At 41.5% G+C, this 26,680-nt stretch overlaps 1 protein-coding gene across 1 annotated transcript in view; it reads left to right on the top strand.

Moving 5' to 3' along the window:
- The first annotated feature begins 2,233 nt into the window (after window positions 1-2,233).
- Window positions 2,234-26,680, top strand: part of rspo2 (R-spondin 2) — a 73,524-nt gene continuing 49,077 nt past the window's right edge. The window contains exon 1 of the mRNA XM_086114478.1: window positions 2,234-2,365. Within this exon, the coding sequence (XP_085970604.1) occupies window positions 2,266-2,365 (100 nt within the window). The 5' untranslated portion in view covers window positions 2,234-2,265. The remainder of the gene's footprint in view (window positions 2,366-26,680) is intronic.

Below are 26,680 nucleotides of genomic sequence, written 5' to 3'. Positions count from 1 at the left end.
ATAAATAAATAAAGATAGGACAAAGGTCACTATAGGCTTTGGCAAGGAAACACCTATGGGTCTTATTTTTAATATACTGTTAGAGGGTTTCAAGTTATTTTCATTAGTCCCAGCGAAGAAATAGAAACATACTCATGTTTTATTGCCTTAGAAGAGAACAATCAATTCACACTGGTTTTCTTGTTGTTTCAAACTTAGTCAAATGTCATTTATTTTCAATTCATCTGTCAATATGTGTTGTCATGCAACAACCCCGAACAAATTATGTTTTTTTTTACTTGTCATGAAAGTCCATGTAGTGGATGGAGTGGTGACGTGTGGGTATTGAAAACGCTTTTCATCCCTTGAAATACATGAAAGATTAAGTGCCACACCTAGTGGCCGAATTGGGTATAGCATTCTTTACCTGTGTCCCCCGTCAGTTTTCCAGACGACTTCAATTGCTCGATTTGCTCAAACAAGAGGACCTTTTGGTTTACCCATCCACTCATTTTAAACCATGTAAACTGAAAGGTTCTGTTATTACCTCCCATTACACGAGTGCGAGACACGACCCGTGAGTCACATTTTTTTCCTTGAAAGAGCTTCAAAGTTGACAAGTTGCCAGAGTTTGAATGTCATTGGAAAGCGGATGAGTGCCAGCCAGCATCGTGTCCCTCAGCAAGGTAGATCTGACTGAAGGAGAAGCTGAACGCCCGAGATTGTATCCATTTATGAGGTCACACGGGTCAGCCTTAAATGCTTGAACTGAAGAAAACCCTTAAATTAGAGAATGATTTATGCACGCGCAACAACTACTTGAGCCACGCTAACGATTTACATTAATTTCGGGGACGGGTGGCGGATTTAGTCCTTGGCGTGCAATAAAACGACGTGGCGAGACTGGCAGACTCATTTTATTACACACATTAGGCACATCCTCGTTTTTTTCTTATACCTCCAACTTCTAATTAACAGTGGAGCAATTTTTAGTCTGAAACGTATGTCATTATTTCATTTTTGATCCGACTAAATTTCAGTGGAAAGTGTTGGCTTGAATTAAGGATTGAGGAAGTGGGATCTTCTTTGGGATATGGGTGATTGTACAGGAAAAATGTAAATTGCTCCCGCAGTCACGATGCCAAATCTAGACAGCCCCCAAAACGACTTTTTTGTCCTTAAACTGTCTTACATCAACAGGCTCAAAAAGCTCGTTTACGCCCACTAGCACCCAGAAGCGACCTCGCATCCACTAGTGAGCGTGCAAGAAAAGTGGGTGGGGGTGGCTGGAGGGGAGCGAATATACGACATGTCATCTTTAGCATCATAAATAAGAAGAACGCAAAAACTAAAAGTCTCCACGCGTGACACCAGCCCGGCACTATATGAGGAAGGAGGCAGAAAGCATCAGGACCAATCTGGAGTCAGTCACCGCTCAACCTCAGCAGCGCGCAGAAACGCACATGCCTCGCATTTGCGGCTCTCAATCCGTCCAAGTACAACCACGCGTGGTTTTTGTATCCATTGTTCTTTCTTCGTGACAAACTTTGAAGAAACCCAGGTGAACGGAATCCAATAATTTGACAAAAAAAGGGGGGGGGGGGAAGCTGCCTCGCTTTCACTTCATGCACGCTGCAACGAGTTCTTAGCTGTCGGACCTCTGCTCTCTTCTTGGAAACCCAAGTTTTGTCACACAAGGAGTGATGCTGCGTGTTCCCAAGCCGCACTTGCACTCCAGGGGAACCTAACTTAAAAGCCGGACACCGGAGAAGAGTAACATTTCGTTCGATGAAAGGTAATTTGACTGGGTGTTTATGTCGCCGAGCGTTTTGTTCACTTTTACGCACCATTGCGCGAAGGTCCTCGAAGGGGCGTTTGTTTCTGTTGGTCTACTTGTCATCGTTTCACCAAATTACCACGCAAACCACACATTCGTTTGACGACTTGCAATCAAAGCTATCACCTCGCGCGTCATTGTTCGGTCTCGGTGTTGATTTCGTCACACTTCCATCACACCAATCTATTTTGTGATTATCTCCACAGCGCACCGACGTGGACACTCACTCATACTCAGCGGAGGATCATCTCGCTCCATAAAATGATCCCAACTGGCGACCTGATATGTCGCATCTCGTCTGATGTTTGACAAGTTTGCAGCTCGACTAAAAGGAACTCCGGGAGAAGATTTAAAAAGAATTCATCACCAGCCCGCTTGGCACCCCCCCCCCCCCCCCCCTTTTTAAAAAAAATAAAAATCGGGGTCCGGACAATTTAATAGCCGTCCAGATGCAGTTTCGACTCTTCTCATTTGCCCTGATAGTATTGAACTGTATGGAGTACAGCAGCTGTCAGGCGCCGTCACAACGCTGGAGGAGAAACAAAAGAGGTAAAAGTTACAGCTTCGTACCGCAGCATCCAGATGACTAGTGGCTTCGACGCATACGCTTTTAGGTCTTAATTTTCACAGTGCTGTATAGTATTTTACACGCGCCTTTTAAAATGGGGTTCCATAAAAAAATAGCCCAACGTCGTATTCATTTCTTGTTCTGACAACGCTCAGGTGCGTTTTGGCGTAAACTACACTAATGAACATTCCATAATCTTAGAATAAACCACAATGATCATAAACTCAAACATTAAGTCATCCAACATGGTGTAAGGTTACAAAAGAGTCGTTGAAGGAATGAAGAGGCTGTGTAGTTTTTCGCTCCCGGTATGCGTAAAACGTGCGCAAATACGCTGGGCACGTGTAGTTGCAAACATCGTAATGTTGAGTGAAATTATTCTAGCTGTGTTTAAATATATATCGCCGATAAAAGGAGAACTAAATGTTCTATAATTGATCAGAAATAAAAGTGAATCTGTCCAAAACATTGCTGATGCGCATTGCTGCATAGTTACATCTCACGGTGGATAAAGGGGGTTATTTCATGAATGGTTACGGAATCCCTTTACCCCGACATATGAATTGCACATCTCCTCTCAAGCCTCCTAAGCTGGTTTTAATTGATCTCATAACCACTTCGAACAGTTGGTAGGAAACCCGCATAACAATCGCTCAGCGGAGGCGCAGTTGAAGAGGGGGATCAGCCTCTTTGTAAACACTGCTCTGTACTCTCAATGAACGAGGAGACAGTGAGATTAAGAGAGTTGGCCCCAGCCAAGTCTTCTTTAGACTTGTGACATCACTCATCGAATCCTTTGGGCGCCCAATGGGTGTAGGCTGGTGTGTCCCCGCTGTGTGTTAATGTTCTAGAGAAATCATTCAAAGTCAGGGAAGGGGGTTGCTTGTACATTGTATGGGAATCACACTTTTAATCATATGCACTGCGTGCCAGGGGGAACCTCCACACTCTGAAAGCCCTCCACTGTCCATCTGCAAATAATCAGGGAAAGCACTGCGGGGTGCTGGCACACACACACGTTTTTTCACCCTTCTGTTTGTGTTCCTCTATTCTTCTGTCTTGAATGACTGTTAGGTAGTGTTTTAGAGTTATGTTTGTATTTTTGTCCTGTTCAACCATCCTAAAATTGCTGGATGGCACCACATCTTTGCTTCATGTCATGCTTGTGTGTGTTGGGGTGCCATCGGGAATTTGGGGCTCTGTGGAAATATATATATATATATATATATATATATATATATATATATATATATATATATATATATATATATATATGTATATAGTTTTTTTTGAGATCCCTCTGCCTGAAAATACTGTAGTCTAGGTCCTCCGTTAGTCAAAATAATCATCACTTTTCTCCCATTTACGGAACCCGTGCGTGCGAGTGTGTGTGTGTGTGTGTGTGTGTGTGTGTGTGTGTGTGTGTGTGCGCGCGCGTGTTTGCGTGCGTGCGTGTGAGTGTGTGCACGCGCGTGTGTGTGTTTGTGTGTAAGAGAGATAGAAAGAGAAGGACTGAGACTGTGAGGGGAGATGCATTGGAGATGAGGTCAAGACAGTTTGACTTTAAAAAAAGGCTTTAAAGTACATCAGGTGATTCCAGTTTTAAAAACTATTGGGATTTCTTAATCCCTCAGAGGTGTCTTGGCAGAACACTGGAGCAGAAGTGCCATTTGAGAAAGTCAACCCAAACGCTTGATAATTGCCTGCTGTTTTTATCGACCACAGCAACACAGAGAGGTGTGTAAGACATCATTGTCCAGTCCAAAAAAAAAAATCGAGTATTTTTGTAGTCCTCCATGTTCTTCTGACAGGTTTGTACACAGTCCGTCTGGCATGTACCAGGAGCTATCCAAATCGTTCAGCAGTGTTGAGTCCCAGACACGCTTGAAAGTCAATTTGGCAACACTGTTCTTGCCGAGCACAACTGTTTTATGTTTAACAATAACAACACTCATGCCTTTTGGAACACGCATGGAAAAGTTTTGCCACTGATGTGAGGCATGCACGTATCAACATAACCAAGTGAGGTGTGAGGGGCGCTCTGTACTGAGCAATTTTGTGAGGATTTCAAGGAGACCAGCTGATTGTTTTAAATTTAGTCAAGTGATTGGGATCTTTTTGATTACAATTATTTTGGAGCTCACAAGCTGCATGACACAACAGTCTGTTTGGTTATGTTTTATACAATTACCCTGCAGACATTTCTTAAGGTCGACCACAACATCTTTTCAGATCCAATGCAAGAATGGCATCAAAAAATGTAACTTTTATGATTATGGCTAGCAGAGAACCACAGTGTATCCCAGCTGATTAGTTATGAATGATGGCTTTTGAATGTATAGATTCATTTTCTAGTGGAGGAGTTTGTATTTGACAGATTAACTGGCACGTTGGGAAAAAATGCCATCCATTTTTGAAAACTGACACAAGGGGCTGCTAGTTTTGGCCATCAAGATCTTGCGCGCAGTCATGAGCACAAATGTACTCGTTGGGTGACTGATTAATGGTTCAGAGGTTGTGGATTCAAATTTGGGTTTTCGTCTTCCTGTGTGTCGAGTTTGCTTGTTCTCCTCATTCCTACATGCACGGTAGGATTTGATTTAAATCTTTAACAAATTCTGAACATGCAAATAATATACAAGTGTACAGAAAAGAAAAATCATAGCACAGAATGGACATTCAACTAACTAATCAACTAACCTTGAGGTTAACTGAAGACTCCAAATTGTTTGTAGGTGTGAACATGAGTGGGAATGGCTCTTAGTCTATATCTGCTTTGAGATTGACTGCCATCCAGTTCAGGGTGCACCACGCCTCTTGCCCAAATGTCACCTGGGATCGGCTCCAGCACACGCACGGCCCTGGTGAGGTTGAGCGGTACGAATGGATTTGATGGATGGATGATTCAAATGTAAACAACATATCACAACAATGTGAGTTTTACCTAAAATGCCATATTGCGATTGTGTCAAATTGCACCGTAACATAGTGAAAGGTGTCTTGTGTGTTCTACTCATACAAATACTGCACATGAGGTAACAAATGCCTCTCAGCGTGATTCAGTGCCATTCTAGAGGACACTGCAAAGTACAACCAGAACGGTAAACACATGCATATGTTTAAAGCTCTCTGACAGTGTCAACATTGAGCATGATTAGCTTTTAATGCAAACTGTTTGATGCGTTATGGCTGGTATTGTATCTCTTTTGATTGATTGATTTTTTTGGGGGGGGGGTGATTGTTTTGTCATGTAAATGACATTGTGCCTTAGAAAGGGCGTTATTGACAAGACAACAGTTGGTATTTCTATTTGCTGGCTAATGATGCCGCTGCTGACTACATAAAATCGCACTTGAGCAGCACTGCCAGGAGCAACACAGATACCCAGATGTTGAACAGGTAATGAATATGTACTAGCAGCCAGAGTGGTGAAAAGTTGCCATGTGATACCGTTAACCCCTTCGAATCTGCAGCCCGGAATTTGAATAACCAAACGTCTGCAGCTAATTTGCAATCATTTTATGGTCAATTCGCAGTGATGTGTTGCTGAACTGCCTTTCCAGATGTTTTAAAGAATGAAAGTGTTTAAATGAATCAACTGTGGCCTAGCAGGGTGTAGGGAGCAAAGTCAGAAAGGCATGACACACTGTACCACTGATGACAGTCAGTACAAGGATTGCGGGATGTATTTTGATGCCAAAATCCACAGAAAAGGGTGGTGACGTGAAACTGATTAAGCCCTTATTTCAGCAAAGAATAATAAGGGCAGACATTCGACAAGCATTAGAGTTGGAAACGCGTTCAACTTGTCTCTTTACCCCTGAAAGTTATGCCCATTTAATAGTTGATAAGGGAAGGCCGGAGACGTACTGTACAATAAAAAGTCTCAGACGGTTCCTCTCCATTCTGGCCCTGCAAACCAGGCCTATGTGTGCTGAAAGCTTCCACAAATTCCCCAGTTTGTGGTTGGTAGTGTTAATGTTGGAACCCGGCACTTCTGTGCAATATAATCTGTTGATGAGCGCGGAAAAGCTCCAAGTGGCTGCTTTATAACCCGCATTGCCACTGTAGCTTTTGGAAAAAGGGAAGGCAGCCCTTCTGATGGCATGTCTGTTGACACTGCTCTCTCACATGATGCTTGTCTAATCCAGGTGATGTGAGCCCTGCATCCTGACCTTCTTCTTTCCATAAAACTGTCAAGCTTTGTTGACTTTATTCTTGTGTGGCACCAGCTAACTGACACATTGATGGCTCTGCAGAAAGGCTGAAAAATGATCTGAGGTTTTGATGGGCGAGGAAAAGCAGCAGCCCTCCCTCACTCTCATCGTCCTTGCCGGTGAGAAGAGGGTGGGGGGGGGGGGGGTTTACGGGGTGAGGAAGGCATATTTAAGCAGATCAGCAGGAACGAGCTGAATGTGAACAGCATCACCTGAGAGGGATTACACAGAGCAGAGTCTTGACCTGAACCCGAGCTCCAAACACACAACTTTTTTTTTTTTCCTCAGGCCCCTCCATTAATCTGTGTGTGTATGTGCGTGTGCAAGAGAAGGAAGCAGTTGCGGAACAGCTGACAAATATAAGGTCATCTTGCAGGTGCATATACTTGGTGCTCGAATCAAGCCCAGAACAATGATGCACACTCTCCCTCACAAGCACCCCATTCACCATCCCCAGACACCTCCTCACTCATTAGGCGATGATGGCCACGGCCCATCTTGTGGATTATCAGTCGATATGACGCACAATGAATCACTTTTGTGCTGTATTGATAAATCACATTAGTCTGACCCCGCCTCCGAACTCTGTCAAAAGACTAGCTCCTTGTTTGACCTACTAACCCGCACAGGTCGACCTTGTCTGTGGCGTCAGCTCCTGCTTGGAGTCACAGCGTATCAGATGAAACTGGTGAAAGGCTCCTCAGTGTGCGCATGCCACACTACACTGCTGAAAGTCCCGGCAGAAGCGAAAGTATGCGGTTGTATGAATTATCTATGAGGGAGGGTGACAGAGATTCTTTAAGGCCATTAAAAAATATCCATTGTGCCATTTTTTCTTCATTAATAAAATTATGTATAATCAAATTAAATAGACAAAAAACGTATTCATGTAGGAGGAGGAGATAAAGGATTCATATTCGTACCGTTGACAGTTGCCCTGCGTTGAGGCAAGATGCCCTTACTGGCCACAACATTAGGTCCACACAATTTAATAAAATGCAATAAGACAGCTGAATCAATCCTTACCTGCCTTTGTCAAGAATCTGTTCCTGTGCGCTGCCTGACACAAGAACATTTGAAACAAACAATGTCTGTTATTGTCACCATATTTTTGTGTCAAACTGGGCTGAATCATTTGGAGGGCTTTTTCCTCTCTTATGTAGTGAAACAAATATATATCACCAAATTAGAAACGCCTTTCCTTATAATGCAGTGCAGTTCTACACCACTGCAAAGTTCAAGCGCCATCATAAACAATTGTTCAATTCACATTTTCTTTCTTATGATGCCAATCTAAATCAGAAAATATTTGTATTTTTGGGTGATCTTGTTTTTGTCTGTAGTATTTATACAGTATATATATTTATACTGCTTGCTTTTGCTTTCACTGGATTGTTCAGGTGTACTTAATGTTATGTCCTGCGAATTTATATCGAAAACAGTACATGGTTATCTTTCGTTCCTATTTTGGGAGGGTGGAGGAGGTACCCAACAGGATCTTCTCCTTTACTGTCAATCATTATCATGACAGGAATCCACATGCTGCCTAAAGATGAGTGCCAAACAGATGTTTTTGTTTTAAGTGACATTTTACCGTAGTGTAAAGATTTGTTCAAAATCTGCGATGACATGAACATTTTATGCAACATATTAATGTGGCAATGACAAACTCTCTAATTGCAGACAAGAAGTTCAGTGTCCCTATTGAATACAAGAGGATGTGCTTAAAACTCACCCAATGTGTACTTGCTCCCTCAAGTGCATGCTCCCTTGAGGCAGTTACACCTCAATATGTTTCCTCATAAAGCTACTAAGTACGACCAGCCAATTTGGTTCCAATGTCTCAAGTTTATTGGATCGTAAAATTTCTAATGCATGGATCATTAGTAACACATAAAATAACAACACAAAAGACGTATTTTGGGGGGAGAAATGACTCATACAAGTGTTCCACAGGTAGGAAAGCTTCCCGAAGCCCTCAGGCTTGGAGTGAAAGGCACTTCTAGACTACTTTGCTCTCACATTACTAATACACAACTCGAAAAGAATTCACGGACGAGCTGTGCAAAGGTAATGGTGCAGATACAATAGGCTGCCATTGTGTTTTCCCCCAATGAATCTGATCGCGGGAATTGTTTAAATCATCTCATTTCCACCATTTTGCTGTTTATTAAATACACTCCTGGACCAAACTAAGAACATAAATACATTTGTTTTCCAGCCAAGTCAATTATGTGTCAAGATAGCAACTTTATTTGACTGGAAACAATGTGATGCAGCTGTAGTCTGGCTCTTATACAAGGCAGAAAACATATTGCCAATTATGAGGTCACTAAGAGTTGCCTGACAACTCCAGGAAGGAACAGCCATATATGGGCAAGATTTCAGTGAGCAATGGTATAATTAGGTTGACTACATCATGAGCATACCCCAGGCACCATGGTTGAGCAGTGGATAGCTTGTCTTCCGCACAGTCAGGAGATATGGGTTCCAATCTTGAAGAGGGCGGGTAACAAAAGGGGGAAATGCATCGTTCATGTCTGATGTAAAGTTGGATAGATGGCTTACATGCTGTGTATTGAAGTGGTCAGAATAAAATGCACATTTGCCTCACCGTCATCACGTTTGCAGTAATCCGCCTCTATTGCACGGGGTTGCATTTCAGAATCCACGATAAAGAAATACCCTATTTAAATATGGCCTGCGCATGTTTCTATTGCATTTACGGCACTTATTCTTTTAAGCTCTTTAAGCACAGTTTTCAAATAATACATACAGTACAACAGGACTCCTGCCGCGGTGGCAAGACACCTCAAATTGTTGTTCTATTTGAAAGTGGTGGCGACAAGCTCCTCCAATTGGAGAGGAGCAGGCAGAGTGATTTATTGTTATTTTGGTAGACGTATTTACAAGTAACGGCACGATTAACCTATCCAAGTTCCCGCCCAGCCATTAACTCTTCTCTGCCGTTTGTGTCCTCCTCCTTCTTAAATTGAACACTTCCAAATACTTCCAGTACTTTCAAATGTGGGCACACTGAAAATCCAGCATTTGTATTGCCACACAACTCTTTCATCCTGAGCGAGTGCCATGGGAAAAGGACTTAACAGTGTACAGATCTCCCTGTGTGTAAAGTAAACAAATATATTTTCCCGCAAACTCAACAAACGTACTATCTGACAACATTCATCAATGATCATGCCCAAAGATTTACATTTATAAAATTAACGTACAGCCGTCACTTTCTGTAGGCGTAAAAAGCAGGATTAAAAAGGAAGAGAAATTGAATAATCTTCAGAAAAAAAATGAGAATGAGGCAAAATACTTCCTGTTTTCATTCTTTTTCTTCCAAATTTACACCATGTCAAACAAAATAGTGTGCTGTCATCCTGTGGAATTGCATCTAAATTGGACAAAATGAAGATAAACAATCCACACCCCCAAAAAAATCCAAAAAATAGAGGTTGGGTTTTCTGTGCAGTATATGTTAGTGTCGCAGGCTACAGTTACCTATGACCCCATCAAGGACAAGCAGTATAGAAATTTGATGGACATAACACCCATCAGGTAGTATTGTGAGTACTTTGTGAAGATTCTCTTCTGTGCCCATCTTTTTTGTCTTTTGGTCTCCTTCTAAAGTTCAGAGATCTCAGCATTTCCTGCCCACTAGTCCTTGAATAAGCAATCAGCTGCATTTCATCAGAGAGAATGAGTGCATCACTGTGGCCACTCTGTTCCACCAGTTGATTTCAAACAACTGCCATACTAGTACATGTGCTGTACAAGCACATGTGGCGAGGACTCCATAACATCCTCTCGCAAGCCAGGCTAAAGATAAGCTCCTCCTCGACATACAAAGATGTTTGTGTCTTAGGCAGATGTATCACTTCATTCTACTTCCTTGACATGATTACTACTTTGGCACCCTCTTACGGCATCTTAAAGTAGTATTGAAAGTGAGTCAAGCGAATAGATGAGTTTTCAGCGAATAACTGAGAATAAGTTCTACAGAAAAAAAAAAGAAAATGTCAGTACTGTAGGTGAATTTATAAGTGACAATATGTGAAAAGCCGGAGGTTTACTGTATTAAAGAACCATGTCACCATGATGATTCATTCTGGGGACCAGCATTTGTAATCCGTAACTTTAGTGTTTATGCTTCTAGACAATGCTCTTGTTTGTTATATTGTTGTATTATGTTATTCTGTGTGCACGCAGGTAACGAACCATTCCTCATTGATCTGCGAGGCATAGTAATTCTAAACTTCTTGAGGTTCCCTGAGACATTGCATCAACATGTGCAGAAACACACACACACACACAGAGACACACACACACTCGCACCCTCACATCCACACACTGGCACTCTGTGCAAGAATAATAATATCAGTTAAGTGACTTCTGCCCTACAAACAGTGAGCAATAGAACCCTGGTTGCTAAACTCCGTGCCCACCTCCCTAACACTTGACAGATGGACATGACTCCCTTTCGCCCCCATCTCTTTGACTTCATGGGACCTCTAATTATGTTGACACACCACATCAAAATACAGCTCAGCATGCAATGCTTTTGTTATTGAGAGGAAGTTAGTTGGTCAGATGCAATAAAGCATCTCTCTGCAGGGCTTGCCTGTAATTTTGTGAAACAAATATGGCTTTTAAGGAAGGTAAGTGCGCATTAACCCTCTCTGCTGCCCACTTGCTGTCTGATGTAGCAGATCCTCAAGTGGAGATGTGATAAATCTGTAGAATGAAGTGATACTATAAGTTTATGTCTGTGTGGCTTGCTCATGGTGTGAGCCTTCACTAACCTAAATGCTGGAAGGGGTAAATCGAAAAATAGTAATTCTCCTACTACGACTTCTACTACTAATAATACAGCCCAAAAACAGCTGGGATGGGCTCCAGCATGCCTCGCGATCCTTGTAAGGATAAGCAGATCAGAAAATGGATGGATGAATGGAATAATAAGACAGACTCATCAGGATGCTCAAGTCGGGGACTGCAAGCAGGCTCTGTCAAGTGTATGTCATGTTTACGACAGAGTTGGAGGTTTATGTTGGAAACACGGCACCTTTGGACTATATGAAAAGCTTGTCTGTGGATTTAGTGTAGAACTAATTATTGGAGGAGCAATAAATGATATAGTGGGAGAGGTTCACCCATCCATTTGAGCTCTGGTCTCAAAGCTCGTGTGCGTTGTGTTGTGAGGGGGCCTCATGGCTGCCTGCGGAGTGCAGAAGCACCCGGCATGTTTCTAATCAGGACTTGGGCTGGGAGTCATTACTGGGCCTTGATGCTGAGCTCATTGTCTCTCAGTGAGTAAGTGGGGGTGGGCGGGTAACAGAAAGGGGAAACGTAGCGTGCTTGTCAGATGTAAAGAGGTCTTGGAGGGTCATTTGCTGTAGGTTTAAGTGGTCGTAATAAAAGGCACATTGGGAACGTAAGTTATTATATAAAGGCCGTATCAGTGGGAGAATCAATTGACGAAATATGCCTCAGTCTGTTTAACGCACAGACCAGTATTAAACTCAAGGTCTACGGACCAGATCTGTACGACCACATCACTTTATCTAGCATGCTCCAGCAATTCATGTGTGTCGTATTTTTTTTTTTTTTTTGGAGAAATCGGTATCACCATTTCAAATTGACTTCACTTTTAATTTGTTTGGATTGTATAAGCATCCTTTTTGTTACCAAACCCCATTTTAAAATGAAGTGACACAACAGTTGAAAAAGCTATTTTTGTTGTCTTCTGATTTAAAAAAAAACATTGATCAATTTGTTGTGTATGTGCAATATTATGAGTGGAAAATACATTTTCCCAGTCACAATGGATCTCTGAGGGGAACCCCAATAAAATGTCACCTGAGTCAAAATGAGTTTGACAGTCTTGTCTTGAAGAGGCACCCACCGAGGTTGTTGGATCAATAATGTAATCAGAGTGAGCAAAGTGTCTTCTGCTAGAGCACCTTGCCTGTGAATAATTTGTTGTTACAACTCATCTTTGAAACTGGCTTTCAGATGTAGTGAATATATTGTATAGTGCATAATCTTGTCCTTTTTCTCCCTTACCAGATTTCCTCATAATCACAGCTTCAAATTCAGCTTCACCATGTAAGCCAAAACAAGCAGACTGCTTGTTAAAAAGTACTTTATATTGGCAGATCAGATGACTGACAACGTGTCATGAGAGTAGTCTCCTGAACTGGCGAGATTGTCACTTAAATTGAGTCTATTGTTTTGGATGTCTGTTATTAGTAAAAAAAAAAACAAAAAAAACTTATTGTCAGCTGGAAACCAAAACATCAAGCAAAGATCACAACCATCTGGTGAACATAAAATGGGTGAGTAGAGTTGAGTGAAAAGATTTTTAGGTAGCCAGAAACTCGATTCAAACCAAAGTTATTTTAAAGTATAAAATATTAGATACATCTGTATGTCAAGGACTGTTTATATAGTCTGGGATACTGCCCCCCCCCCCCAAAAAAAACGAGTCACACATTTTAATAGGAGTGCAGTAGTTGTAGTTAAGTGCACAATTGAAATAAACAGCAGATGTATGGTAAACTAAAGGAAACAACTGAGGAGATAGGATGACTTAATGAGCTCCAAAGTGATACATCATCTTTGTATTGTGTTCAACACTGACTTTCCATTAAAACAGCCTCAGTATCTGACACTCGCTAATCCTTCCAGATGAGATCCACACATGGGAAAGGATAATAAAAAGCTTTGAAGTAGTTCTGCAGCACACTGCCTCAACACCCAAGGATGGCACTAAAAGTTTGCTTTTTGAAAATGTAATAAATGTCATCTCACTGCACTCGTAGTGTGTGATTTGCTCACTAAAGGCCTGTTTTCATTGTTGCTGTCTTTGTGAAAATAGTACAGCCAAAGTCTACGCTGTCTAGCTGTGGACACAAGCATGTGTGTGCGCATGTGACAAGACTTACTGAAATGGAATTGTGCATGTTACACTATGGAGACAATGGCACTCTTTTAGTCCACCATATACACTTGTCCTACACAACTTCTAAACTGTATATTGTTTTATTTGGATTGGGGCCAGCTTACACAAGCAGCATTCCTGGTTAAGTAAACAGTTGTTAACAGCAGGAGTTTTGGTTTGGCTATCTTCAGAGAGGACTGGTGGAGTTTACATGTTTACTGGCTAATTACTTTCTAACTGGGTACGGCTTTGTTGTGGTAGTGGACAGGAGTGAAGTGCAGCTGACAATGTGGGGCCGGTTAGCTTGTGCGTGCGTGCATCCATATGCATGGGTAGCGAGGACTGTCTTCTCTTACGCATGATGCTGTGAGAATAATCAACTGTGGTCCGAAGGCACAAGAGGGGCACAGTTTGTATCCGACTCTGTGAGAGATACTGTATGTAATTAAAAAAATAATAAAAATATGGAGTCATCTCATGCAAGACAGACATAAAGGGCCTTTTTTTCATCAACGGCACAGCTGCACTCGAATGTAGAAACGAGTGCATATTGATCGGTGTTCGTGAATGTGGTACATCTTTCTGCACCTTACTGGGCATTCTGTTGTACAGAGGGCATTTCCATCTCCATGAGCCCGATGTTTGTGACATTTTAGTCGCAGAAATTCATCCGAATCTTAGACCAGCTTGAACCCCGTCTATGTTTGGGGGCATGTAAATCGAACGTGGGGCCTACGGGACCGGAGTTTGTGAACTCCGGTCCCTTTGAATAAATGTAACAATCAATGAATCAAAGGTGTTGTCGTTATCGTCATTACTATATTTTTACAATCACCCACTGGCCATGGCCAAGCTATGGAAGGTAGCGTCGTAGGGGGCATGCCTCACACTTGCGACATGAACAACTGGAGTGGAAGGCGATCTCAGAGTGTTTACTTCATACATCTATGGTCTTGCAAGCCAACTTGATATCATCTGCTGGGGGAGATCTGTTTGCAGTCCTTTCTCAACTCACTTGCTGCCAGACTAGAGCAAATGAGTTTCTTGTTTAGCCATGTAAAGGACTACTCTCACATGCTGCATTTAAAGGGAGGGGCAGGAGCAGCTTGGATTAGCGGTGAATCGAGTCGGCCGTGTTCACCCCCACAACGGCACAAAACGTCAATCAATCAATTAAACCATTCTGCATCAGGTTGCAGGCATCTGCAAAAATACCAACTGAAAGTCCTGTGCAAATTTAGACCACGCGTTGCACGAGTCCTGTTTCCTTACAACATCTTACAGTTGATAAAAGTAGCATGGTTTTTTGTTGTTGTTGTTTGTTTTTAGATATCATACACCCACCATGAACAGCCCTCACCCAAGCATTGATGATGATAGCATGATATACCATATTATGAACGTGTTCAGTTGAGTATGTCTTTATTGTTATGTTGCAAAATCTGGCTGGAAAATTGAAAAAACACATCTTGCTGAAAAATAGTCCAATTCAAGCAATTACATATATTGCTTGAATTTCATGATTGGAAATGACATTTTCGCAAGGACATATTGCGTCTACACACACTTTATGAAGCTTAAACTGAATTATTTATTGTGGCAGCCCTTTACATTTATATATCCAGGATCACAGTACTTTTCCTGAGAGGAAATTAACTTTGCACATCATCGTTTTCATTTTGCTTGATGTGATCCATTTGGACTTTTTTGGACACCCCTGACTCATGGCATTCGTCCTAAGAGTCTATTTCCACATGGCACAGAGGAAAACTTGCGCACACGCACGCACACACACACACACACACACACACACACACACACACACACACACACACACACACACACACACACACACACACACACACACACACACAAACAGTCCTAAGGGCTGTACTTGGAGCGCCAACACAATTCATTTGCTGGTACAATGCCCGGGTAGTGCCAGCCATTAAGGAGCAGTTTTGTAGTAATGAAATTACAGTGAAGCCAGATGACAAAGCACCAGGCACTTGCTTGATGTGTGGATACAATTTATCTGTTTATCACAAGTGTGAAGGGAGTTTATGGTTTAAGTCAGGGGTAGGGAACTCCTCGAGAGCCATATCCTGCCTGTTTTCGAGGTCTCCCTACACCAACACCCCTGATTCAATTGATTGTTTCAGGCCTTGACAGAGCTTGCTAGAATCAGGGGTGTTGGTGTAGTGAGGGATCTAAAACAGGCTGGATATGGCTCTCGAGGAACCGGAGTTCCCCATCTGTGGTTTAAGTTATCTGTTTGGATTGTGACTTTGTATGGCCAGTCTTGAATGAAGTACTTAGAAGCGATACTAAAAGTACAGATGGTCCTCAAGATATGAACACAACGGGCACAAAGAGGCTTTGATGCTGGAGAATAGTTGTAAATAGTCCTTGCGGCAAACATCCTGAATGCTGAATGGGTAGCCTGCCTGCTCGATGCCGCTAGCTGTGGAGACCATCGATATTAGCTGAGACAAGCCTTAAACATATTTTGTTTCCTTTTTCTGAACGACCGTCACCCCCTGTACTATTTCAAAATGTTTGTTGAACAGCTTGGCAACTTGTTGCGCTGTTGATATTTGAATTCACAACTTGGGGAAAAAAACCCCCGGAATGACACCTTTGTGTTTGTTTTACATCAAATGACCAGAGAAGGCTTGAAGGGTGCTGTCAATAGATTGTAGATAGCATTGTCAAAAGAACGTCAGGTATGATTTAATGTGTTTGGAAGGCATACAAATTCCCTTTTAAGATGCATCAACTGGCATTTCATCGATCCATTTTCTGGTCCGCATCATCCTCACAAGGGTCGCGGGGCATGCTGGAACCTATCATAGCTGTCTTTGGGCAGGAGGCGGGGGACACCCAATCGCAGGGCACACAGAGACGAACAACCATTCGCGCTCACACTCACACCCAGCGACAAATTTGAGTGTTCAATCAGCCTGCCATGTATGTTTTTGGAATGTGGGAGGAAACCGGAGGAAATCCACGCAGAGAACATGAAAACTCCACACCTGAAGGCCCGAGCCGGAATCAAACCCACGACATCTGCACTGTGAGGTCGACATGCTAACCACTGGACTGCCGGGTCGCCCAACTGACATTCCCACATGGTTAATGTCTTTAACTGTGATAGAAAGGTGGACTCGCCCAAAAACTTTAAAAAATAAAATGCCAATTCTGATCCGAGTCCACAAACTGATTGGATTTTTAATTTGCCACGCTTACTCAGACAAATAACTGGTTAACACTCATCCATTCATTATCCAAACCGCTTATCCTCATGAGGGTCGTGGGCCTGCTGAAGTCTATCACAGCTCTCTTTGGGCAGTAGGCGGAGTAAACCCTGAACTTTTTGGACATTTAATCAAAACTTTAATTGTCATTTCGAATTCGGCTTCTCTAGATCTTTAAAATGTTATAATCAAAGAAAAACAATGAGTGTGCAGAACGGTGTGTTTACAAGTTCCTGACGTTGAATACACCATGTTGCTCGCGTAGTAAGTGTGTAGCGCACTGGTATCAAAGTCAAGGCCCAGGGGCCAGATCTGGCCCGTCATATCATTTTATGTGGCCTGCGAAAGCATGTCAAGTTCCATGATGCTTGCTTAAGTCTGAACCAAAATTTTAAATTGACATATGTAATCCACAATAACAGTCCTTATTCTTGACGTCTGATTCCAAAACAAGTTATCCATCAATTTGTTGTGCGCCGTGCATGTAATAGTGGAGGTGATTAAACATTGATATGGTTTCCCAAAATCCATTACGGCTCACCAAGGGAAACCGGAACTACAATGTGGCCCGCGACAAAAATAAGTTTGACACCCCTGGCTGTAGCGTATGTGATTCTTCCATCCCTGAGTGCGCTTTAAGCTCTTAATGACAGCCTAGTTGGAGTTTATTGTAAAACTAATCACACAAGAGTAAGCATATATATATATATATATATATATATATATATATATATATATATATATATATATATATATATATTGTATATTTAAATACAAAACATGCTTAGTTTTTACAGGGAACAGACAATACTTGTTTTTGTCTTTTCCAATAGTATAATCTTATTTACCTTCTTACCAATTCATTTTCTCGTCCTTTGAAGTTGTAATTGAATGAGACTTTTCAAGGATTCAAGGGATTTTCCTTTCCTCAAAATTCAAGGATACAAAGATCCGAGGACTTTTTTTGGTCATATCCACATCACGTGGCATACAGTCTAAGCCCTGAGATCCCATGTTAGTCCAGTAAGTAAAACATAAGATAAAATAAATATCATGAAGTGATAAAGGCAATGTTTATTCAAGTCTTTGAGGCAGGAAAGCTGTGGACGTAGCAGAATGAAAACGCAAGAGGCTTGAATTTCACATATTTCCAAAGTCATTTTGTACTTGACAAAAAGAATAGAGTGTTCAAGAATAAAGTGTTCAATGTGCAGAGATGAATGGGCATCACGCTATGATAATAGTTTTGAGTCATGAATTTTACTCGTTGAATCACCCCGGCCACCCCATGGAAAAGGTTTGGACTCCGCCCCCGATCTGAGACAAAAATACACTTATATGAAGGACCTGTTGTAAAGAGTAGAGTCATCTCTTCCTTTGGGTGCGATAACAAAAGCTTTGATGTTTAGGTTTTTTTGTTGTTTTTTTTGTGGCAGACACCATGTGTGAAACTAAGACCAATACTTTGACATCTGTCCCCCTGTGGTGCACTCCACTTTTGACCCTTGGTGATCACCTCAGATCTCCCTCCTGGCCTTGGTGGGAGAGGTGGGGTGTTAGGGTGTATCTTGGTAAAAGGTTAATGAGGTAGAAGGTTTGAAGAAGCCTTCATGTTGGGCCTCGTAGCCATCTGTGTGACAGAAGATTGTTGTTGAGAACAAGAATGTGTTGTGATTGTTGTGTTTAGGGTCTTTTTTCACCCCCTTCAAGCCTTTGCACTTCCTTCCATGATTTCTGCATGAGGAGTTGAATTTTCACTCTACCCATTACAACCCAACTTTTGTTAGATGGCACTTAAAATAACAACACAGTTGGAACAAAGTGCTGTGCACAGATCAAGAAAAAAAAGTGTCTCATTTCATGGTTTGGTGAACACCAGCATTAACTGAAAAATTGAAGCAGCAAGAAAACAGCAATGTTTTGTTGCTGCTTCAATTTTTCAGTTCATTTTGTATTGAAAAATTTGTTTTGAAACATTTTTCAGCCCATCCAAAGATATGATGGTACATGAAACGATTTATTGTTTAATGGATTTGGCTTCCCCTGCTGGTCCTATCAATCAGTGAGAAACAATAACACACTTTGAAGATACTTCTATGACTTTTTTTTTTCCTGATCCGCAATCTGATTTCATGAGTCACCTGGTCAGAAGACATATATTTCCCATCTGGAGCTAACACGTTTTTGGCATGTAGGAAACACATCCAACACCTTTTGGTCGTCAAATGTGAGAGTTGGAAGTTTTGTCAATGCTATGACAAATGGTGCACAACGTGCGATCGGCATTTTGGGTGCGAAAGAAAGCAAGGGAACATCGAGTACAAATATTCAGAGCATGGCCATCAGTTCACTGCTCCACTCCTGTGATGTATTTACTGCAGCCCGACATTGAAGCAAATCCAAAGAAAAGAGACACTCGCCTGCGTGAATGAGTGATTGAGTGAATTATTAGACTATTATTAGTGCATGTTGTGCTGCAGGTGTGAAAATTAGGTGTGAGTTTTATGTGTGGTGAATTGCACACATGTGGCCTAATCAGAGCAACTCCACCCATGGACTTCTTCTCCTTCCTGTGGAGGGAAACGCATTTCACTCGCAGCTTGAGTAGATTTGGGGGAGCAGACCGGATGAAATATTTCAAATATCAAACTTACGCTATGTCCTTTTACATCCCATGTATTGACCAAAGTCATTCATGAGCGAGCGATCCTGTGTCCTAGAAAAGACTCGAGTTTTGCAAGAGTACAGAAAGACCGTACATCGTTTCCTCATTTTCGACTGTCATTTAAGAAGCCAGGTCAATACAAATTAAAATGCCAAGAGACAATTTGCTCTCCAGCCATCCATCCATTTTCAACACCGCTTATCCTGAAGAGGGCTGCCGGAAGCCTATCCCAGCTGACGTTGGGTGAAAAGCAGAATAACCCCTGAACTGGTCAATCACAGGGCACATATCAAGGCGAACAACCATACACACCCACACTCACACCGTCACTGAGTGGGAACCGATTCCACACTGCCCGCACACATATCAGGCGAGTGTACCACTATACACGGGGTCGGCAACGCGCGGCTCCAGAGCCGCATGCGGCTCTTTAGCGCCGTCTAGTGGCTCCCCGGAGCTTTATAAAAAATTTTGAAAATGGAAAAAGATGTGGGAAGAAATGTCTTTTTTGTTTTAAATATGGTTTCTGTAGGAGTAAAAACATGACACAAACATTCTTAACGTTTCCCAATGCTGTAAAAATGTGTAGAATAAATATTACATTTCAACGTTTCTGTCAACAAAGATTTGCGTCACAGCCTACGGCACCCGTTTCTATTAGCAGGGCGGGATGCATGGCAGGTTGGTGCAAAAAAACATAAATAAATAAATAAATAAAAATAAACCGGTGTTTCATGTACAATTCACCGAGGCTACTGGCAAAGAGAATCTGGAGGGCCGTGAAAAGCATTTTTAAAATGGTACACGTGAGCTACGATAGTCAAAAACGCTGCAAAAGTGCGTCTCATGCCTCCTTTGTCAGATCTCGACGAAGTAGGTAGGCATGCGTTTGTAAGTGTGTTGTGTATGCGCGGGTCGATTGAACGAAAAGTAGATCTTCGGTCAAAAAAGGTTGGGCACCCGTGCTCTACAGAATGCACTGCACAAAAAAACAAAACAAAACATTTAATCATGAAGGCTCATCGTGTAATTGTATAATATACAGTAGCTCATATAGACAGATAGATGTTGCAGCACTGAAAAAAGGAGAGCTGTGGTGTTGGTTTTTTGAAAACGTGCACTTTATTTCTGCTTTTAACAGTTTCGACAAACACAGACACGTCTGTGTCCGACTCCGTGCCTTCTCTCCTCTCGTTCGACTCGAGAGGCGTTCAAAGACAGACTCCGAAAAACGGAAATGAATGATCACTTCAATGACACAAAGAAAAGCGAAAAAACTGCACTAAAACAGAAAATCAAGCGAGGAAATCACAAAATAAATTCTATGGGGACGTTTGTGAACACACAACAAAGCAATGAATAACGAAAACAATTCTGAGACAGTCCAGTCTCCTACATCCATACAGCATGTGTTTCCTTCATTGTAAATTTTATAGAAGGCTTTCATTTTATTTTTGCGGCTCCAGACATATTTGCTTTTTGTTTTTGTTTTTTGTCCTATATGGCTCTTTCAGCATTTTGGGTTGTCGGCCCCTGCACAATACCATCAGCGATTTACAATTGATTATTTTTCTAAAAACTTATTTTGTACTTTTACATTTGTGGTACCCTCCACATTTGTGGCACCAGATGTGACAACCATCAGAGCTACCGTGCCTAACATGCAAAACTCCCTCTTTTCAATACGCCCGTCGACACCACTTTTACACCTGTTGCAGTGTGAGCAATCTGTTAGAGCGAGCGAACGTGCAAGTCAACAGCCCCTATTTGGTATCCTGTATGAAGAAATCAGGCACCTTGATCTTTGCTGTGCTCAACAAATGAAGTTCCACATCACGATAAAATTGTGTGACAAAGTGACTGTATTTTGCAAACACTGACTGCACAGCTGAACTAATAATAATTTCCAAATGTAGCTTTCAGGAGCCCTGGACTCGCCTAAAGGTGTTTTGGACACATTTCCACATTGAGTCATCATATAAAATTTCATACAGCAATAACTTAGGTTTGAAATGTATCATCTTTATTGACGAAAATGTGTTTTTTGTATTGACTCAACAGCTGATTTATAGGTTTTGTGGGGTTTCAACTGGGCCAAATCACTTTAACATCTGTTTTCTTTTCTATAAGAGAGATTGAATAAAGATGTATGGGCAAAAGAAGGGAAGAATTGGCAAGAAGCAAACCACATGTTTGCTTCTACCCAGAGAGAGAGAGAGAGAGAGAGAGAGAGAGTCTGCCATTGTAAGTCATGAGATAACTCTTACTGTGCTTCAATTCTACAGTGTCATAAAGTGCTCCTACACCTGCTCTGTCCAAACACAATATATATTTGCGGAGATCCCTATTGCAAGGTTGAAAAGCATCTGCCGACTGTTGGCATGCGTCTCTTGACAAGCAGCTGCCGTAAAACAAAAGAAGAATGTAAAAGAAGACATTTCTGGCTAATGGCCTTTACAGGTAGTTTGGCTTTAAATTGCACTCGTTCCCAGTGATAAAAATCCAAACGACCAAAAGAGAATGGAGTCTCCATTGAGACATTGTGGAAGTTGCTTCATGCGAGGATGTTCCGTACCATACTTTTGTTATCAGAGCATTGTTTCAAAGATTGAAAAGTGATTGTCCTTTGTCAGACCTGACTTTCTTTTCTTTTCTTCACATGCAAGGATGGTGTTGGTCAAGACTTGCTACGTGATGATATATGGTTAGGTGAGCAAGGTCACGTTCTTTTGTAATTTCCCTCGAAGATCAGCAGCCCCAGATGTGGTCTGGAAAATGGGATTCTAAATGAAATACGTCATGACAGTAAAACAATGCCACTGATCAAACCTCAGGTCTTTACTTTGAATTGGGCAGAGTACAGCGGGTGAGCCACATCGGAGTAGACAGAGCTCAACCAAGTTGCAGAACATGTTTTCAGGTTAATGACGACTCAGCAATGCAGTCCGAGTCTGTCTGACAGCCGTAGTCTGAGACGAGATGAACAGGTGAACAGTCGTAAAAATCTAACTTTTTTTTTGTGGAATTTACATTTTAGCTCCCACGCAAGGAACACTTAAGTCAGCTGAGTGAAGCAGTACGCTGGGGTTTTGTCCATCCATTTGATTTTTTACACTTGTATATGATTTGTAACAACCCGATGCATAAAACCAACCAACTTCCCTTGAGCTTCTGTTATAACATGCTCTATAAATTGTAATTCAGCCCACATTTTGCACGTGCGTGCCTTTTTCAGCACTGACTAGCTGCTCTTTCTCAAACCTCACCCTCTGGATTACAGGACTCAGTTGGCCTGGCTAATATTTCTCACACCCAATGTGTTTTCTCAGTTTATTCCCGCTACATTGCTATGAGCAGCAAAACAATCCGAAATTATAAACATGTGCTTACAATATGACCACTTAAAAGACTTAGGCTATAGAACCTGACGATTTTCAGCTGGAAAAGGGTCCAACATATTTTTTTGCTGAATTGGAAAATAAAATTGCCTTCATCACACATGCCTAACTCCAATAAAACTGCATTTTTTGCCACCATTTATTCTTGAGCTAAGTGTAACTTTTTAGTGGCAGTTGTCAGTTCAAAGACTTTTTTTCTGCATCATTTCACAAGTTTGCACGATGGTTTGGTTCATTTTGTCTTCAGTGGCTGGGAGGGGTGATGTGGTCTTTCATTTTCCTCTAAACTGGAGCACCGGTTAATTTATACCATCATTTAACAAATGATATAAAAAGAATTGACTCTGAGAACGCGTGTAATTCTGTTGTGGATGTAATGCTTTTCACAAAGAACCTAAATCTTTCACCTGAAGTGTGGCCATTCTACCTGATGCTGACTGTCAGACATTGAGCTAACATTAAAACATGAATAATTTTGTTCTGTTATTTAATATCACTCTTTATCTTGTGGTATTTTTGTTTTGTTTATTAGTTTGATTGTTTTTAACTCAAAAAGCAATCAATAGCGTGTATCCAGGTTTGTTAGATTCACTTAAAATGAGGAGATATGCAGTCTGGGTGTGCAAGGAATAAGTACATACAGAAACAATTATCTTTGGTGGTTTTTTTTGACTTGCACTGTTAATGCATGTGTACTGTCACGAACAGCGAGAAGTAGAACAGTTATTATTAAAATGTTATTTTAATTATAGAAATGATTAGTGAGTGGTTAGCTCACAGTGCAGATGGTGTGGGTTCGAATCCGTGTCCGGCCTTCCTGTGTGGACTTTGTATTTTCTCCCCATGCCTGTGTGGGTTTTCTCCGGGTACTCCAATTTCCTACCACATTCCAAAAACAAGCATGGTAGGTTAATTGAATGCCCTAAATCATCCCCAGGTGAGAATGGTTGTTTATCTGTTTGTGCCGAAGTTCAGGATGTGCCCTCCCTCTCGCTCAAAGCCAGCTGTGTTCGTCTCTATCGTAAGGACAAGCTGCTCCGAGAATATATGAAAGATTGGTGACAAAATAAATCAGTGTCTTAGAAATAACGAAAAAATAAATAAATTACAGTATTTTGTGCCTTTCTGCAATTTTTAAAAGCACTGTGGACAAAAATATAAAAGTACGTCTTTGATGCTTCAACAGATGGAAATGTATATAGGTAGTAGAATGTAACGGTTTCACTTGCATCACATTTTGCCAGTATGTAAAAACGGAGGACATATGGAAACCCTGCAGAAATGATTATGCATGTATTTTTTACTCTTTTAGTCTTTTATTGAAAACATAATACCTATTATTTTAATGCTATGTTCAGTTTTCTAAAATTGGTTGACTTCAAAGATGTGGAGATAATATCTGTTTTCAAATATTTACTTGTTTTTTTATTTTTTTACTTCTAATGATTTAAATCTGCGCTTTTCTACATTTATGGATGCATTTTTTTGGAATGTGGGAGGACCACGCAGGCACAGGCCGAACATGCAAACTCCACAAAGGACGGCGGGAGCCAGGAATCAAATCCTGAACCTCCGTACTGCGAGGCGGATGTGCTAACCAGTCGTCCACCTGATGTGCTTTCATGCAGAGTCATTCATTCATATTCACTGAGGGCTTGAGGTTTTGCCACTGTGCAGGAATGAGGAATTTCAAATATACTGTACTGCAAACTCTAGAAGTCTAAAATTCCCAAACAACATTTAAACACTAACACAGTACTATTTTTCTGTTAATGAGTGCAGATATATACACCGATACCTTGACTTTCAAGCGCTCCAATATTTTTTTTTAATTTCATCTCTCTTTGGACTACATGCAAGCTTGAGGTGTGCAACCACTCAAGTGAACTTAGGAATCGTAGAGAACCACCGATACACAGATTCTAATGTAATCCATGCTCATATGAAGAGTTAAGATAAGAAAACCTTTATTAGTCTCGCAATGGAGAAATTCCTAATTCACAGCAGCAAAGTTATGAAAGGAAGAAGTAGAACAACAAAATATAGGAGCTGCTGGAAAGGCAGCCACTCTCGCAGCGCCATTTTTAAAGATCCACTGCCCCGATTGGACCTGAGTTCGCCTTAATTTGAAATGGAAAACAGCTTTTCTCTGATTGATTAGTTCCCGATATGTGGGCGTCTTGTGGCCACCGTCTCTTCATTTTGTTGGCTCCGTTGGAATGCAGTGGGCCAGAATCGTGCTGTGTTTGGCGCATCTCCTGGAGGATGGCTTCATCAACGCTTTCACACATACCACAAATACATTTCCAGATTTTAAGCGACACAGTCACACAGACACACGTTGGTCAGTCCCTTCTGTAAGGTTGCACAGGGTGACCGTGGAGATGAATTTTACAAGAAAATCATTATAACTGAGATCCAGCCATAGACGATGACTCCACAGTGGCCAGTCTGTGCAGCCGCAAGGCCACTGGGCTTGATGATTAAAAGTGGAAAGATTTCCCTCCAAGGGGACCGGGCCTTCGGCAGATTGGTGGATGGCCTCAGTGTACCCTAACGCCGGCACGGCAGGGTGATGGTTAGTGACAAATGGATAGTGACACCCGGCGAAATCACGGCCACCTACCTAGCCCGCTGAGGAGCACTGAGCAGCGTGAACAAAGCCACATTCCCTAGCTGGCTCCCGAAGTATGCAAAACTCCCCACCAACCAGCTTTTTTTTTTTTTTTTAAATACCAGCACAACCTCTGTTGTGATGCTGCGCAACCTCACAGCTGCCAGAGCACACTGATCAAAGGGTCTGTAAATGTGTATGTAGGTGGTTCGTTTGAAAGGCAGAAATGTACTTGTACATTGTGTGAAAGACCGTTGACTTGGCGAAGCCATCTTACACTAAAATCGGAAATCCTTAGGAGTTTCTTTCAAAATGAATTGCAGCATTTCATTTCCGAAATCATCTGAGATGGGCAGCTGACGCAGTTTCAGATGCGTGCATTGTAACCGTGAGTCATTTTGCCTGAGTTGAATGGGCGGGTTGCAAACATAAAATGGGCACGCATTTGAATAATGAGTCACAATCGGACACCACAACAGTACCAAATTCAAACCCGCTCGTTGCTACACGCTTTCGATTTTCAAAGGCTATTCCATGCAAACGACGAACCGCACGAGTGTGAACCTCAAATCATGTCACAGACACATATTGACATGTGTTATGAATCAAACTGTCAGAAAAAAAATGTATTATACTGGAAGGTGACCTTTATAGAAAACCAGTTCCAACAGGATTCGTGAAATATGTAGTTCAGAATAGCAGCTTCCTAATGAATAAGGTGACGTTTTTATTAAATCCTATTGGAAATATTTTCTTCTGAGAAAGTCAATAATTTTATTAGGGTTTCAAAATGAATTGCTCATCGGGCGATTGGCTCTGTGTAATGCCTTAAGTCCTTAAAAAAAATCATCCAACACCATCGAATACAGTACAACTGCTATACAGTTTTATACAATGCCAGTCCACAGCAAATGTATTGGAACGGTAAGACATTTTACTTGAGGTTTGTCAGACTGTTTCGACATCCAAAGATGTGTATAAAACCATTAACATTTGTTTTCCTGTTTATTTACACGTGGATTGTATGCAAACCTTGTAAGATAGCACCTTCTCTTTGAACGCACCCATGTTTTATGTGAGCAAAAGTATTGGAATTTATGGATTGGTTTGTTTTTTTTGTATGGTGTCTTATTACATGGATTATCCAAAGAATATAAAAGACGTGGGTTTTGCCTTTAAAGACTGCATTTTAT

This window comes from Hippocampus guttulatus, chromosome 6 (assembly GCF_054856545.1).
Source record: "Hippocampus guttulatus isolate MCC_2025c chromosome 6, RoL_Hgut_1.0, whole genome shotgun sequence".
In the NCBI taxonomy this organism is placed as follows: domain Eukaryota; kingdom Metazoa; phylum Chordata; class Actinopteri; order Syngnathiformes; family Syngnathidae; genus Hippocampus; species Hippocampus guttulatus.
Note: the sequence above shows the minus strand (reverse complement) of the source record. Positions and strands in the feature narration are given on the sequence as shown.